Consider the following 18,466-nt stretch of genomic DNA (forward strand, 5'->3'; position numbering starts at 1 on the left):
TACTATTAATAACAAACAAAACTTACTACTACACCTTATCTTGCAGCCGAAGTTTATTACTTCAAATGTTTTCGGTCATGTTAAATGACCTTTCTCAAGAAAAAGAAATCAAATAAAAGATAAAAAACTGTAAAAATCGAACACTTAGCACAAACGAACAAGCCTTTCGAATGTTTTTGAACTAGCCTATAATCGTTGCAATTAATGATGTCAGTTTTAACATTGCAACGGAAGTATAAACAATCCTAAATATTATATAAATATCTAAAAATCATATTTACATAGAGTTACCACCTCCAATCAATGCGCATAAATACATAGCTTAGAATATAAAAATGCATAGTATCATAGTATTCTTCAATTATTAAGGCTTTATATTAAGCTTGAAAATCATGCTGCCGATATTTTTGCCGAATCGGCAAAAATATCGGCAGCATGATAAGGCTTCAAGATAAGGTGTAGTAGTAAAAACTTTAGTTTAAAAACTTCGGCTTCAAGATAAGGTGTAGTAGTAAGTTTTGTTTGTTATTAATAGTATGCAGTCTAGAACAAATTGCAATTTGGCATCGCCGGCCAAAAATTATAGAACCTTAGTACTACAAATCTGCAGAAATAATACAAAGCTAGAATTTTTGATAGAATGCAGAACTTGTAACCTCTTCCCCCATGTCAATATGGAGAGTATGTTTACCCCATGGATGCGCCTTGCTTATCCCTAAACTTAGAACAATTTGTTTACATAAGGCAATCCGCATTGTAAGACAGAGAAAGTTTATGCTGCAGAAAGACCTAATCGAGCTAGAGAATGAATTATATGACCGCGACCCTAAGATCTTAAAAGAAGTTAACACACGAGTAACAACACTAGCCGCACAGGTGACAAAAAGATATAAGACGAGATACATGAATAAAATGACATGGATCTTAAAACATCAAGAAGATCGCTTTAAAGAATTGATCACCCCGAGGATTATTTGCTGGGACAACATCGTTTTGCCTACATTTGTAAAAGAAGCATGTAAATACAGCCCTAAATATGCCCCACTACCTTTAATCAAAGAAGACAGACTCATACCAGATATTGAGCAAGCGTTAGAGGGCCTCAGCGAAACTAAGAAAGAAATGTTTAGATGGGAATTCGCACTGAAAATCAAGCATGGGGAACGTAAAAGAGACAGAGATCCTATATGGCCGTATATTAGAAAAACCCAGAACTGGCTTAAAGACAATAATAATTTTGGTCATGTTCAAGCATGGCCCATAGTGCTCACTAGGGCAGACAAATCAAAGGATATGGTTGTTATGAAGAAAACCACATACGACCACATTCTTTCAGCGTACATTAAAGATACCTGCTATACGATTGCACCCCCCAACTCCATGGGAAAACTGCAAGCAAGAGTCAAGAGGTTTGCCACCACTCCTTTAGCCAAAGAACTAGGCATCAAGAATGTAATTGTACAATCCCCGTCGACTCCAAGGCTTTTTGGATTTGCTAAAATCCATAAAAAGAACAAAGATATAAGACCAGTCGTTGATAAAGCATACGCTCCTACAATATTACTAGAAAAATGGGTACACAATTTTGTTCGGCAACATGCCCCTAACAATCCGTACAGCGTCAAGCAACCGTTAGAGGTTTTACATAAAATGGCTGATATTAACTCAAAGGAAGTTAAATATTTGACAGTGTTAGACTACAAAGCCTTATATCCATCCGTTAAACTGGAACCATGTTTTTGTCATCTAAGGGATATACTACTGAGCAAGATCCCTTCTCCAGGAAGGAAAAGAAAATACATCTTAGAATTGGTGTACCTTACCATTTTCTCTGCGCTATTTAGTTTCAAAGGTGTTACCTACACACAACAAAAAGGGGTGCTATGGGCAGCCCCCTTGCAGGTACACTATATAAAATGATACTAGTAATTCTAGAAAACGCACTGTTGCCAAAGTATGAGGCACAAATGATAATGTATGTTCGATACGTAGACAATGTACTTATATTCTGGAACGCTAAACCTAACACACAGAGTTTTATAAAGGATATAAATGACAATAGATTCGATCTTGAAATAGAGTTAGAGCAAGAAAACGATAAGACCATACATTTCTTAGATCTGTATATACAAATTAACAGCTCAGGAGGGTTCACTACTAAAGTCCACAGAAAGCCCTCATATAACCCTATATTTATTCCTTGGATCCCTCACGATCCTCCAGCATATAAAATGGCAGCGTTCCGAGCCTTAATCGCAAGAGCTTATTTGCATTGTAGCAATACAAAAGATAGAACAGATGAACTGAATTATATATATAACTTAGCCAGAAAGTACGGGATTAATATTAATGCTATTATCAGCAAGAGAATAAAGCGCCTTAAGAAGAGAAGTTTACCTAATAATGAAGGAATTATAATGATGGATTATAACGCATTGCTGACTAATATCTTACGATGCATCGGAAAAGCCAAGAACAAAAGAATCCTATATAAAAGAACCCCCACCATTTACCAGCTATTGTGATCTGATAAGGATGAAGTGGACAGAAACACACTGCCCGGTGTCTATAAAATCCCAGTTATGGATGTAATAAATTAATGTATATAGGAGCCACAGGAAGATGTATCAAGGACAGGTTAGCAGAACACCAAGGAAATATAAGAAAGGAACAACCGTGCACGGCGCTGACCACATACGTTTTAGCAGACCTGCAAGACGTCAAAGCCGAATGGGACCAAGCAAGACTACTGCAGGTAGTTCAAGACCGTAAACACCGGCATTACGCGGAAGCAAGGCAGATTTGTAAAGCAAACCATAAAGGCCTTGCAATCAACTTTTGAGAATTGGCAAAAATATCGGCAGCATGATCCTCAAGCTTAATATAAAGCCTTAATAATCGAAGATTACTATGATACTATGCATCTTTATATTTTAAGCTATGTATTTATGCACGTTGATCGGAGGTGGTAACTATGTAATTATGATTTTTACATATTTATATAATCTTTAGGATTGTTTATACTTCCGTTGCAATGTTAAAACTGACATCATTAATTGCAATGATTATAGGCTAGTTCAAAAACATCCGAAAAGCTTGTTCGTTTGTACTAAGTGTTCGATTTTTACAGTTTATCTTTTATTTGATTTCTTTTTCTTGAGAAAGGTCATTTAACACGACCTAAAACGTTTGAAGTAATAAACTTCGGCTTCAAGATAAGGTGTAGTAGTAAGTTTTGTCTGTTATGAAATGGCAAAAAGCTTAATTTTGAGAGTAGGGATGAGTTTTTATTAGCCTTTACAATTTTTTATAAGAGTAAAATTGTCATTAAATCCAACCCTACTAGAGATACACGTGACCCCCTTATCTCCCCACTCCCTAGACTGTTAATCACCAAATGGACACAAAGTGTGAGGTTTTAGAAAAACTTGTCTATGAAAAAAGTTTTTCTAAAAATATTTCCAAGCCTTTCTTCTCACACAAAGGAAAATAAGTTAGGGAGCACTGGATGGGGTATGGTTGGGAATGGTGGATATAAGTTTATAGAACTAAGGAGATAGTGGCTCAAAAAACTTCGGGAATCACTGGTCTAGGCTAAGGGTGAGCAACTCAAGGCCTGTATTGCATAAGATATGAATAAATATATCAATTTCCCAGCTTAAGAAAGTATGCAGCAGAACTTCAAATGTTATTTTCTACAACATAAGTATGTGAACAGTTTTCTCAGAATGAGTTTAGTAAAAATTAAAACAGGAAATTAGTTAACAGACTCACATCAAAACTAATTTAAAACTAGCAATGACTAATATTTAACCAAATATTTCCGATATATTACATTCACATCAGTTCCGGAAAGCTAAATTAAATATATCTATGCTGATTTATAATTATGTATGAATAAATAATTGTGATTTACTGGCATTTTTTTCTTTTTTTCTCATGTATGCAGCCCATGTTGGTTTAAAAGTTTTGAAATGTGGCCCTTACGTAAAAAAAGGTTGCCCATTCCTGGTCTAGACCATCTAAATTAATTTCTTCTCATCATTAAATATGCTTCTTTCAAGTCATTCTTCCGGGTTCATTTCTCTGTTGCAAAATCTATTCTTTGCTTATGTAATGGCTTTAAAGATGAACTCTTCTTTTTCTTTTTGCATTTTACGTAGCCACATGAATTTATAATTCTGGAAACCATTAAATGCAATGTTTATTCTTACCTGTTTTAACAGAAAGGGAAAGGTTGTCAGTGTACTGAATGGTAACCATTCAGTACCCTGCCTCTAAAGCTCCACTGCCACCCACTTGTTTCTTTTCACCCTTAGATTTAATTATCACCCACAGGGAGGCAATAGAATCCACTTTGGAACCACTAATCTAGACAAATTGAAGTATTAGAGAGGTTGCAGCTGAAGTTCATATGTTAAACTTGTACGGCAAGCAGAAGTACACATTTCATGTTTGAACACCAAATAAAACACATTGCACCACACATTCACATTGCACACTGACTCATGAGATATTGCTGAAAAATGGCAAAAATGTTTAACAATGACAAATGCTACCAGCAAAGATAAATAAACAAATTAAACTATTTTAAAGTGTTTATAGGATGTTTAATAACACTAAATAATTATTTTTATTTAGCATCGTGTCTCCTACCGTATGATAGGACTATCTCATACTTTTGTTGAGGGAAGTAGTGGCTTATGTAAATACGAAAGCAGCTCGAGAAATTATTTTTAGAAAATTTACAAATGTATTATGTTGTTGACGGTAGAAGATGCTGTGAAAGAACAAACCTACTCCTACAAAATTATGATATGCTATTATGAACAGAAATATTTGTAAATTCTATACGCACTTCACATCACTCGCAAAAACATTGAATAATTAAATAATTTCTAAATTAAAATTGTCTGTTTCTTTACAATATTATTCATAAATGCTTAAATAATCTTTATTTTAATAAAATACGTCATAATTTTAACCCCCAAACACAAAAAAAAATGTAGTAGTTTAAGCCAAACTTATATTAGCCATGCTAGATATAGCGAATGCTATTATCAACCTTCTAGAATTGTCAGATGGCATGCTTGACGTCCGATGTTCACGTTTTGGGCTGAAAACGTCGGCTGCAACCTCTCTGTTACTGGCAATCTATGCAAGAATGAAGACATTTTCTCCAGAAGGTAACAAAGTAGTAACTCTTATAATTTGGAACAGAATTTACCTCGCATGGAAAAACCAGTACCAATTGAAGGTCAAATGAATGACAAAAGACTATCATAAGTTACTAGAAAATCATCTAATCTTATTTGGAAAGAAGATTGATGGACCAGTTTGGGAATTTCAGCAAAACAACGCATCTGTCTACAATGCCAACAGTACCTCCAAATGATTTATAGAGGATAGAATACAAGTTATGGACAGGCCAGACCACCTTATTCCCTGAAATTAAAACCTATTGAAAATCTGTGGGGAGTGCTTGATGGATCAGTCAGAAAGGATGAAAAATAGTTTAAAACAATGGTTAAACTAAAATTGCAATTTTTAATAACTGGGAAGAAATCACACCTCACATTAAAAAAATCTGATAAAGACTATACCAAATATAATAATTAATGTTTTTACAAAATGAAAATAGTATAGACTATTAAAAATGTATTAACAGAATAAAGTGGACATATTCATGCAATACTAAAAAATTATATTTTTGCTATTTTCTTTTATTTGTTCAACTTTAAATACTAAAACTGATTAAAAAAAAACAATTGGTAATACTTATTGTAATAAAGTTATTATATCTGTATTATAATTATTCAGTCTTAGGATAGCTAAAAAAACACAAGTGGATTTATATTCATGCAATGCAGTTTACATATTACTGGCTAAGTGAAAACTTAGTTTAATACAAACTGTATAACAAATATCCAAAAGATAAGCTGTCAGCTTAGTCTTACTAATTGAATCAAACAAAATCTAAATTCTAAGATATTAAGAAAAAAAAATTATGATCATAAAACAAAATAAACTTACTTCTTTATTCAAGAGAGTTTCTATATGGGATGTAGTAATAAGGTTGAATTTCCAGAACATTTTAACTAAATAAAAATAAATTAAATATTTTATATTAAAATTTAAGTTTAAAATTCTTAAAATTATTAATATTACCATTAAACCATAAAATTTATAATCTGTTAAATTCTATTTTTATAGTTTAGGAATTTCAAGTAATAATTATTGAAAATTATGGAGAATTATTTAAAGCAAAACATAATTAAAATGATTTTTAAGAAAACCTTATAGAAACAAAACAAATACAAAAATTTTATGTAAATAAATAGAAAAATGTAGAGAAATTTAGATACTGATAGTTAATATATATATCTATCTCAAGAAATAATACAGCAATTTAATAGCATAAAATTTCTAACACACATACATTCAATTGTCGACAATAAAAATAATTAATAAAACAATGCAGATGCTAAAAAAGTAACAGTAAAGAAGTCATTATTATAATAAATTAAAATATAAACAAAAAATTTAATGTGTGAAGTATATTCCAGATATTTACATATCTTACTAAACAAATTTATATTAAAAAGAGAACAGAATAGATTCTAAGATGTGCTAAGTTCAATCAGGTAATGAATATATTTTTAAATAATACAACTTTTGTTTTTTGTTAGCATTGAAAAATAAAAAAAAACAATTTACACTAATACAATAAAATTATTTCACTGCAGTTTAAAAAGTAAGATTTATTTCAATAATTTTACAAATCAGATTTGTGTACAGTAGAGCCTCGATTATCCGACTCAATTGGGGACTGGGGTTGGTCAGATAATTGAAAAGTCGGATAACTGAAAAGTATGAAAAAATCCATTATTAGTGTAGTATATTATTATATCCCATGTAATTAGTATATCGCTATTAACCTACTTCGCGTTGAATTTTCATCGATGTTAAGCCTAACAAAAATTTTTTAAAATAATAATCGTTGCTATCATATCGTTAAAAATTAGAAAATTAAGCCTCGTTTAAATACTGGCTCCCTTCCATGGTCGAATTGCCAGCTAAAACACATAAAAATAATATTAAAGTAGCCAAGACATAGCCAAATATTGTAGCGCCACATCACTAGTGGACATTTGAAATTTGCCGACTAGGACAGTCATTTAACTGAGGTGTCGGTTAATCGTGGGTTGGATAATCGAGTCTCTACTGTATTTCATAATTTTAAAAACTTTTCAAAAATATGATACATTAATTTACATGAAAAATACAATTATGATATTTTGTGTACACAAATTTGAATTCTGTACAATGAAAATTTTTTTTATTATCTATATATATAACCCATTCAACGTGTCCGTCTGTCCCGTAACCGTTTGATAACGGACACTAGAGGCGCCCCTATCGTGTGTCATATTTCAAACATTCAAATTAACAATTTTAATTATTATTTAAATTAACAATATAAATTATTATTATTCATTTGGCCAATAAATTATTATTTGCCCAACATATAACAATATAAATAATTCAGTATATTTGTAATAGGAATTTATTATTGTCACGGAATGCCTGTAATGTTCACTAGGGGACAAATAACGAAAAACCAGATAGATTTGAACTGCTACGATAAAACGATAAGGTTTGAAATAGTTAAGGTAATATTTTAATATAATAATAGAAACCTTTCATTGCACGACCAAAGAAATACGCTATTGTGAGGGAATGTAAAGCTGCCACTGCTGCGAGACAAAGGGAGAGACGTGCGCAGGAAACATTACAGAGAATAGCACAATCAACACGTGGAGGCTTGCAGAAGATGAAGAATTGTATACATTTATATATACTAACTGAATCAAACTTTTAAACATTAAGCGCACACAACTTTCATATATTAAGTGCATTAAACATGTCTCAGGAATTTGTAATGCTGCTGGAACGCCCACTAGGGGGCGTCCCAGGCTACTAGTTATACATGATACAGTAAATGAAATTTTGATCACAGACTGTTCATTAGAAGTATAGGTATCAAAAATATCTAAATTCTAATACAGTAGAGTCCCGAAAACTCAGCCTAATGTGGACCGAAGGGTGGCTGAGTTTGTAAAAATGCCAGGTTATCGGGAATGGGGTTAAAAAAGAATAAAGAACAAATGTTTCCTCAGAAAATACTGTACTGTACTTGTATGTATTTTCTTATATACTTGTACTTGTATCTAAAGTGACTTAGGTTGAAAATTTCATCAACACACATCGATTAGAATTTAAATTATGAAGATCCTAGTATCACATTCCATTTCAACATCTTTGAACTTTTCTTAGGTTGCTATGACTACAATCATTGACCTTAACTTTATTAAATATTAGAAGGAATAAACCGGAAGTGAGCATGTTAAGGCAGTATACTACACAGACATATGGAGTATATTATATATTTGGAATTGTCTATCTCTCAGGAACTCAATAATTTTAATCTTAATAACGTTGGATAAATATATAATCCATAACGTGCTTATTTTATGCATAGTTCTAATTTTTAAAGTGATTTTCATTATATACTTTTATTTTAATCACATATTCTATGTTAAGTATATTTTTAGCATTAAATTATCTTTTTACACATGTGAGATATACTCATTTACCTAGTTCATTATTGATTCATTATTATGGAATCCAATATGCTGTCTAATACTTTAGAAACTTTTCACAAGAACGCATACAATATTTTGGAAGAAGTCAAAACTTACCTTGTTAACAACCGAAATAGAAAACTTGGCTCAGGTGTCCATTTACAATATATTACTGATCAATTTTTAGCAGTAATTAATCAAGCAGAAGCTGATATACACACAGTTGAACTACCTGAAATACTAGACAACAGGCCTGCCTCTGACTAGTAATGAGGATATAGTACAAAATTCCAATCTCAAAGGGATATTAACAACCCAGAAAACTCTCCTGGAAAAATTGAATAAAATTGAAAATAATATAACAACTTATATCACTGTTGAAGAATTCTCTAAAGCCCAGAAAATAACACTGGATAAATTAAATGAGATTCAGGACAGAACAAAGACAGACAGAACAAGGACAGAACAAGGACGTTTTATTGATACACAAAAAGCTGTCCTCGAGAGATTGAATAAAATTGAAGACAAAACATCAAAATATATCTCCTCTCTGCTATATAGTACAATGGTAAAGACAAGCAGAAACATAGGAGGTAACAACACTCCTCACAAGATCAATTCCTCAAAAGTACTACTATTTGTTTATAGTAAAGAAAAGGACAACAACAATAGCAATGTTGTTAGAAAATTAATGAACGTCAAGATAAAACCATCCAATATACATATTGGTATAGATAAAATGAGGAAAATTAAAGGAGGAGGTTTAGCCATTGAATTATGTACTAATCGGGATGCAGTAGTTTTAGAGAAAACCATAGAGGAGCAGATACCTGAGCTGATAACCTGCCGTCCCAAGAAGAGATGGCTGCATATTGTGATTTATTCTGTTCACTCCGATATTACGAAGGAAGAACTCCCCATGTTGGTATATCAACAAAATCATATAATTTATGAAAATTTGACATGAAACAATTCCATACTAAATTTACAATGGGGAAAAAGAATTCTACCTATAAGAACTGGGTGGTGGAAGTTTCACCTAACGTCCGAAAACTTCTCTTGGCAATAGGAAAAGCTAATGTAGAATGGTCACGCTGCAGAGTCGTAGACTTTTGTCTGATTCTGCAGTGTTTTAAGTGTTGCGGATACAATCATTCCGCTCGCGACTGTTTGCATTCCACAAATGTATGTAGCCATTGCACGGAAAAACATTCCTACAATGAATGTCCAAATCGAAAGTATGAACCTATCTGTTGCCACTGTCTGCATGACAATACGTATAACAACCAACACAACGCACGGGATAATTCTTGTCCTATAAAACAACGTATTAAAAAGTATATTGTCTCCAGAACAGAATATGGAACCGAGTAATTATCATAAAATACGTTTTTTGCAGNCAAAAGAAATTTGAAAACTACAAGACAATTAACTTACTGCATCTGTTTTTCTAGAAATTAGTAAACCAATTATTTTGCTAAAGAAGCTTGCCAGAAGTGGATTTAAAGGTTTTTCTGTGTCTAAAAAACTATATAATTTATTAAGGAGACTTTCATCACTGGAAAGTGCATCATTAATTTGTGTAACATCAACAGTTAAAATTTCACAGGCTATATTTGGATATCTGAAAAATAAATTAGCAATAATTATAAGACAAATTATTTGATACCACCCACTCTTCATAAATACATATAAAATAATTTGGAACATGTTTTGTTACTACAAATTATTCAATTATAATATAAAGTACAAAGCAAAATTATTACATTTCTTTCTCATTTCATCTCAATTTTAAAATTTGACAAAAATAAGAATAAGTATGTGTTAATAGTAATGTTAGTATCAAATGTTAAAAAAATAACTGACAATACTGATTGTAATTTATCAGTGTGTCTTAATTATATTTGAATTATTATTAATATGCTCTATGAACAGAGATGCAGAATATTTTCAGGAATCAAAATTTCACCAAAAATTATGCATGCTAGCACAGAAAATAATTAATTGGTTTGTAAATTATTATATTATTGTCATGTAGTCTTTCTAGACTACATAGTAAATTCAAGTTAAATTATACTAATAATTAAATAAGTCTATGGTATAATTTCCAAACAACATGAAACTCATAAATTAACAAACATTTTTTAAATTAAAAAAAATTTATATTTAATATAAGCATGTGCCATTGTAGGATAGTACTCAATTATATAATGGATGTAATATGTCAAGTAACAAAAATAAAATGTCAATTGACACTACAAAAGACCTATTTTTTTTTAGCACTGAGCACTAATTTATGGACTTTTTTATTCCCAAATGTGAAAAATTTCTTTACAACACTGAGTTAAATACTTTTTCAGAAAAAAAAATTTATAAAAAAATGCACAACTTTGCAGAAAGATTTTTTTTTAGTTTAGACTGACTTTGTTGCCATCATAAAAAAAATTTTTTTTTTATGTTTCAAAGTGTATTTCAACAAAATATACCAAGGAACCATAAAATAAACTCTAGTATGTGCTTTACTAATGGAAAATATAGATTAACATTTTCAATCACTACACTGAATCTTCTTCAGGTCCTGTACTTCAGATTGGAATGCATATATAGTTTCATTTTGAACATTTTTAAGCATCAACATCTGTTTTAAACATTGTTTAAATGTGGAAATGGTGGCGTTTCTTGATGCCCTGTATATCAGGTATATTGTTTATGAAGAGAGATTATTATTGTATTTAATCAACAACAAAGATTTCATTTATCTATATTCAATCAGTTCTGATGGGAAAAAATTTCATTTATTTTTTTATGAATCAACAGTTAACTAAAAATACCTGTATTCACTTAACTTTAAAATTTTTTATTTTTAAAAACACTGAAATTTAAATTTTAAAAAAACAAATATATATCTTAAATTTTTTAAAAATTTTGGAATCTCCAAAAAACTTTTAGGACATTTCAAAACAGATTTTGCTTATAACTTAATATGTTTACTGCCATAAAGTACCAGTTGTATGACTTGCTAAAAATTTCCCCCGGTGCTTTAAGGTACAAGGTTTGTGCCTCAATGACCAATTACACAAAATGCTCCATGAACTACCAGTAGTATTTCGCAGAGCATTTCTGTAAATGTAGTTTAATTTTTGGTAGACCCAAACTTTGTACTAAAATTTCTGGGACTAAAAAATAAAAAACTGTATAATGAATTTTATTTATTAGAAAAATTAAAATATATTATATATGTAAATTAAAGAAAAATATGAATACCTTTGCAATATCAAAATAGAAAAATATTAGAATTTGTTTTGTAAAAAATAATTTGTCTAATCCTTCAGGCATATACAGGGTGGGAAGAAAGGATGGATGTTTTTAAAAAAAAATCATCACATCATCTGTAATTGTTACTACAAAAGATATTTGTTGGAAAGTGAGAGTTCATATCGAAATAGCATTTTACAAAATCAAGTGTGGAAAACAATATCTCCTATGTTGTGTCTGTTATCTGTGATGCATTTCTGGAGGTGTTTTTGAAGTCAGCATCCACTCTTTCCAACATCACTTCATGCATAATCCCAAGGCTTCACCTGTTGTACAACGGCCCATTTGTAGGAGTGGAAATTCAAATCTAAATACAGAATACGCCAAACTGAAAGATAAATGAGGCCGAGTTCAGAAGAATGCTTCCAAGCAGATCAACGAGGACTGAACAACAAGGCTAGTCTGACGCTCTCCACATTTTCCGGGGTATGTGCCGTTTGTGATGCTCGACGGTCTTTCATTCATTAGTGTACCTCATGTATGAAGTGCTTTAACCCAACGTAGGATGATGTTACATAACCCAACATAGGATGATGTTACAAGCAGAACACTGTTTCTGCAGATATTGAAATAACAACAAAACTCATGCTGAACTGCCATTATAGACTTGTTATTCTTGAGGACAGTTGTACGCAAACATGTGGTATTCTATCGTCCAATGCTCCATGACTTCAACTGAAAAGACAATGCTAAGACCTCATTACCTTCCTGCCACCTACCACTCCACCTGGTGGTGAGTTCTAGCTATTTCAATAACATCCATCCTTTTTGCCCCACCCTGTATATTGTACTTCAAACAAAACTTTCAAAATTAGCAAAAATACTTTTAAAAAATCAATTCAAATAGCAAATTTGGAATCTGCTATGAAAACAGATGTATAGAAAAAAGAGAATGGCACATTGGACAAAAATTTTTTCAATGGTGGTAGTTAACATGTTAAGTTACTGTTTTATTTCTATAATTTGAGACTAACTGTAAAAAGTATGTATAAATTATAAATAAATTTTGTATCTTAGGCTAAATATCCAATATAAACAAGCACATTCATATTAATACTTAAAGTTTATCATCATCATATTACTGTAGTTTTCTAAAAAAAGGAATTAATCACTTCTATATTTTCATTATTTCTATAAGAAAATACAAAATCTCAAAGTAATTAATATAATATTCTTACTTATATCTTGATTTTTCATCTAAATCTTCTGGTGGTTCTTGAATGATTAAAGTAACCATTTCATCCATTATCTCTGAACGACTTAAACTATAATATGAAAAGTATTAATTAATTCTACTTTAAAATATGACACCCAATACAGAAGTTTTAGAAATTTATTCTAATCAGGAAGTATTCAACAAAATTTATTAAAATTTAAAAACAACAAATAGAAATATAAAAATGACATTTTTAAGGATAAAGAGGAATGATCATTAACATATTAATTATACCAATAAATATCTGCAGTTTATCCAATATAATATACATCAAATAGACCTCTTTTATATTCTAAATAAACATTATATTTAAATAAAAGATTTCATTTAAATTCATCCTGGGTCCAAATCCAGGGATATATAGGACCATCAGGAAAAACTACAAAAATGAACATAACTGATATTTATCCAGTGTAGTTTGAAGATTAGAAAAAATGAAAAAGTAATAAAACCTAATCAAAATGGAAACCTACCAAAACAGAAAAAATAATTCAATGCCATGCAATTCCTGTTTATTCATGTTTACTGTATATAAAATTATACCAAATGCTTTGCTTTTCTTTCTTGCTTTAAATTGTAAACATAAAACACCAATAATTGTAAAATGCATATCAATTCTGTGCATAATGTAATAAATTGCAACTTTATAAATTATACGAAAATATTTATAAAATTTATAAATATTTTTTTAAATTAATTATTTTGGACAAATAAAAAAAAATCTTAAAAAATGTAAAATCAAAGAAAAATACTATATCTATCTGACTGACTGACTCTGGTATCTTCTTTTTGCATGATTGTCTGTCAAAAATATTTACACATTTGAAATATTCAGAATAAATATTACTGCTGTTTATCCTCTCCATTTTTTTCTGAAGTACTTTGTATTTAAAACAAAAGAGATATTTACTCACTAGTCATTTATTTATTTATTTAGAATAAACTTAAGAAGAATCCATTTTAAATATTAATATAAATACTGAATATACTTACAAATCAAGTAATTTTTTGGTTTGTGCTTTGCATTCTTGTAAAATATCATCCTCATCCATTAATTCCTTCAAGGTTACATTCTGAAATAGTTTTAAATATAGTTTATGAAAGATTAGAAATTAATGTTAAAGTATTTTAAACGTTATATCAAATTAAAATTTCAGAATTTACAATCCAGAACACTCATATTAATGTTGCTAAAAGCTTTACAATTCATATAAAAGATTTCTAGTAGTAGTAATTCTAGTAATTTTCTAGTGATCAGTTCTTAGTAATAACTGAGTAGAAAATTACTGGAATTACTAGCTATTCATAATCTAATATATCAAATGTAATATATAAACAGGTTTTAACAGACTTAACAAACACTGCAGAAAACACTTCTTTAGAAAATGCATATGTAATAAATTCTTTAACAGATTATATATGAAAAAAGAAGCCTAAAGCCAAGTTCTCACTTAAAAAAATGTATTCAAAAACCCAATGTATACATTTTTTAAACTTGGGACCAAATTTAAAGAGAGATAGATACATAATTCAGGACACCAAACTAATCAGTTGCATTTGCTACGTCATTTTTAATAATGAATGTTCATAAAGTGAGAAGTGCCTGTGTATATAAATTGTGTAAATAAAGAAACATTTTTTCATCAATGAAAAAGATGTTTCATCTATTTTACACCCAAATTATCATTTTCGGTTTAAAACAGATGAAGGTTGGTATGATTATATTAGTAAAAATAAGCATTAATGATGTAAAACGGAGTATAAATATGTAAATTGTTGTACTGTGATTCCCATTTTCCCAGGATTTGATTGAAAAAGTTCATATTTTTATTTGGTGTAATGTTTCAGTCAATCCTTCAGAGGTATCAATTGTAAGCACTGTGTCCATTACTTTATTGTTTTATGTTTAAAGTTGTCTATAACTGATTGTAGAACTTTGTAGAAAGTTGTCTATAACTGATTGTCTATAACTGTGTAGAACTCTTTACAACTGACTTAGTTATAGAAAACATGAAAAAGATAGAATTTATTGTACAGCACTTGTGAAATAATATCAGTTTCTTAATTCTGATGTCTTCATGGTTATTTTGGCTTTTTAATATAATTTATACTAATTTTTTATTTTGTGATATTTATTGAAACATCAACTGAAGAGGGACTATTTCAGGGTCCAAAATGCATTTTGGATGTATTATACACATATTAGATTTGATTATTGTAAAATCTGTTTTGTAAACTGTAAACTTCAATATAAAATAAATTTAATAAATTTTGTGTTCATATTCACTGCTGTGATAAGCACTAATAAACTGATTTAAGTTAGTAGAACCATTTAAAGTGTTGTATAAATGTAAATCCTTTTCTTTAATCACCCAAAGACACTAATTCATTATTAAAGTTGTAATATTTCATTAAAATATGTATTAACTGTTTTATAACAATTTTAGCATTTAAAGGTAATTAATTTTAAAAAAGTAATGGAAATGTACTTTTATAGTCTCAATTGTATTTAGAAGAGCAGTATGGTGGCTGTTCTTCTAAATACGATACTCTAACTGGTATCCAAGTCTTCTGTGGACAAGTCACACCTGCAACGTCTGTTACGAGAAGTGGATGGCATAATACCTCAATGTTGCCTTGAAGCTCCCCATCTAAGAGCCTCTTTGCCAAGACATCAGCCCACAAGGACCAACACTACCTATTGTTCCATAAATATAAATCCACTTGGTTTGTTCTGATAATTTATAAATGCTGACTTCAAGTATTTAACCCCTGTTTGTATCATCATTATTTCTACAAAAACCCATTACAGTGAAATTCTTTTAACCCAGCATCTGATATGCTGACAAATCTAATAAACTGGCATGTTGAGCGTGTTGTTGGAAAAGGGTTATTGGTATGCACTGGGTAAGTCTGGAGTTAAGATTTCTGTGTAAAAGCACTCAAAACATGCAATTCTTGGAAAGGGGCAGGAGTTTTCCTTTTAGAGATGAGAAAAGCCAAGACAACAATGCTGTGCTAAATAAAACCACTTAGCTCATGTATGATTTTTCTAAAAACTTTTTCCAAAGACATTACTGCATATTTTGAAAGTTTGAAATGATTAGCAGAAATATGTAGCATAATTGGAATCATAATTATCACAAAACAGTACATTACAGTTCATATACAGTACTTTGACATTACAGTATACCTGCATTTAAAGGCAATAAAAGTGTACAAAGCATGAAGAACAGTGTATTCTTGTTTCAAGCCAACCAAGGATAGGAATAGCCTGGAAAAATTGAAATGGCATGTTAAACAATCATAAAAAACAGATTTGTAAGATTTATACAAAAAGATATGTAAAATTGTGTCCAAGGATCAAAAAACTGGATAAACTTTGACTGTGATAAGGCACAGTCAAAATTCAATAACACAGTACCACATTGGTCCTGGCGATACTGGTTAATGGAATGTCACTGTATACAGTGAAACCTCGTTTAACGAGCATAATTTGTTCCAGAATCATACTCATAATGCAAAACACTCGTTAAGCAAAACAATTTTTCCCATAGAAATTAATGTAAAATACAATAATGCACTACATGCCAAAAAAAAAAAAAAAAAAAAAAAAATATTCAAATATTTTATGTATAATGTTTATTCAAAGGAAAATGTACAATGTGCATTGTTAAGAAGCGTGAATCATCATCATCTTTTCTTCTAGCATGGAATGAACCAACCTGGAATGCGAATCTGATTTGCAGGGAAAAAAAAAAATATATCACAGATAATATGTTTGATAAACACTCAAAATGATATGCCAAATTCTTGAGCTATGTAAACGCTATAATTAAATACTAGAAATTAATTAATCTGACTAGAGGTAGGCAGTTATGCTGTCATCTCATATTAAATTTAGTAATTATAAATAGTTAATTTTTAATTCAGACATTTCTAAACTTTAATTTGGAATTGGTCATTAAATTTAATACAAAGATGGCAGCATAGCTGCCTACCTCTAGTCAAATTAATTAATTTCTAATATTTAATTATAGCCTTTACATTATCCAAAAATTTGGCATATTGTTTAGCGTGTTTATTATATAATGGGCTATGGTTGTTGATGTTTAAAAGTAATATAGGTGACACAAGTTTGGAAAAATATGTGATCACAAGCGACACTAAGATGCTAGCTAGCAGAACGAGTACTAAACATAGACTGATGGAGCATATGTACAATTCAGGACTTTCTCTCTCCTCTTCACTCATTATGTGAGGCAATTTTTTTAAAATTTGTTTTGCTTGTTATGCAAGGTGCTCGTTGAGCGAGGTTCCACTGTATGTTATTAGTTGAATTTAGCACCAGTGATAAAAACTATTTTTCTAAAAGTTGCAACAATGCCTTGCAATTTTCCTTTACTTGTCCCTTTTTGAACTCAGATAGTTATTTGAAAGGCAAAGAATATCAAATACAAAAATACAGCAAAATAATTAAATCAATGGAATTAGAAGATAATTATGGCAAGGAGCAGCTTCTGAAAAACAATTATTTCTGCATGATTTAAATAATACAAATGCATTCTTGGTTTAAATTTCAAGGAGACTATATGTAAAAATATCAAAATCATCATTGTCAAGAACAGTGGTGCACACAGGATTTACTCTTGGGGAACAGAGTTGAACAGAAAAATTTTTAATGCAAATTCAATAAAATTTCCACTTTATGCAACTGCTAATTCATAAGTAGTATAGAAATAGAAGTCAACACAGAACAGTAATAAAATATACCAGCAAAGAGTTGCTAAACTTTCCTTTTTAAAATTTTATTTGTGATGCTACCTGTTATATTTTATTAAAAATTTTTATATTCTTAACTGTTATGAAATTCGTTCTAGACTGCATACTATTAATAACAAACAAAACTTACTACTACACCTTATCTTGCAGCCGAAGTTTATTACTTCAAATGTTTTCGGTCATGTTAAATGACCTTTCTCAAGAAAAAGAAATCAAATAAAAGATAAAAAACTGTAAAAATCGAACACTTAGCACAAACGAACAAGCCTTTCGAATGTTTTTGAACTAGCCTATAATCGTTGCAATTAATGATGTCAGTTTTAACATTGCAACGGAAGTATAAACAATCCTAAATATTATATAAATATCTAAAAATCATATTTACATAGAGTTACCACCTCCAATCAATGCGCATAAATACATAGCTTAGAATATAAAAATGCATAGTATCATAGTATTCTTCAATTATTAAGGCTTTATATTAAGCGTAAGATTTATACAAAAAGAT

At 30.2% G+C, this 18,466-nt stretch overlaps 1 protein-coding gene across 1 annotated transcript; it reads right to left on the reverse strand.

The window, feature by feature from the left end:
• Positions 1-10,054: 10,054 nt before the first annotated feature.
• Positions 10,055-14,268, reverse strand: LOC111615181 (serine/threonine-protein phosphatase 6 regulatory subunit 3-like). Its single transcript, XM_023356584.1, has 3 exons — positions 14,170-14,268; positions 13,139-13,225; positions 10,055-10,269 (listed from the first exon to the last, which is right to left on the reverse strand). Exons 1-3 carry the CDS (start codon positions 14,226-14,228, stop codon positions 10,074-10,076), a joined length of 342 nt encoding a protein of 113 aa, XP_023212352.1. The 5' UTR covers positions 14,229-14,268; the 3' UTR covers positions 10,055-10,073.
• Positions 14,269-18,466: the final 4,198 nt, after the last annotated feature.

Source organism: Centruroides sculpturatus, unplaced genomic scaffold, assembly GCF_000671375.1.
Source record: "Centruroides sculpturatus isolate CEXI.00-Female unplaced genomic scaffold, Cexi_2.0 scaffold2276, whole genome shotgun sequence".
In the NCBI taxonomy this organism is placed as follows: domain Eukaryota; kingdom Metazoa; phylum Arthropoda; class Arachnida; order Scorpiones; family Buthidae; genus Centruroides; species Centruroides sculpturatus.

Excerpts from the sequence above, each read along its gene's own strand:
- LOC111615181 (XM_023356584.1), bottom strand. The coding sequence starts at position 14,228 with ATGGATGAGGATGATATTTTACAAGAATGCAAAGCACAAACCAAAAAA. Across the intron at positions 13,226-14,169 it reads ACCAAAAAATTACTTGATTT|TTTAAGTCGTTCAGAGATAA; the intron begins GTAAGTATATTC and ends TTCATATTATAG. Across the intron at positions 10,270-13,138 it reads GATGAAAAATCAAGATATAA|ATATCCAAATATAGCCTGTG; the intron begins GTAAGAATATTA and ends TTTATTTTTCAG.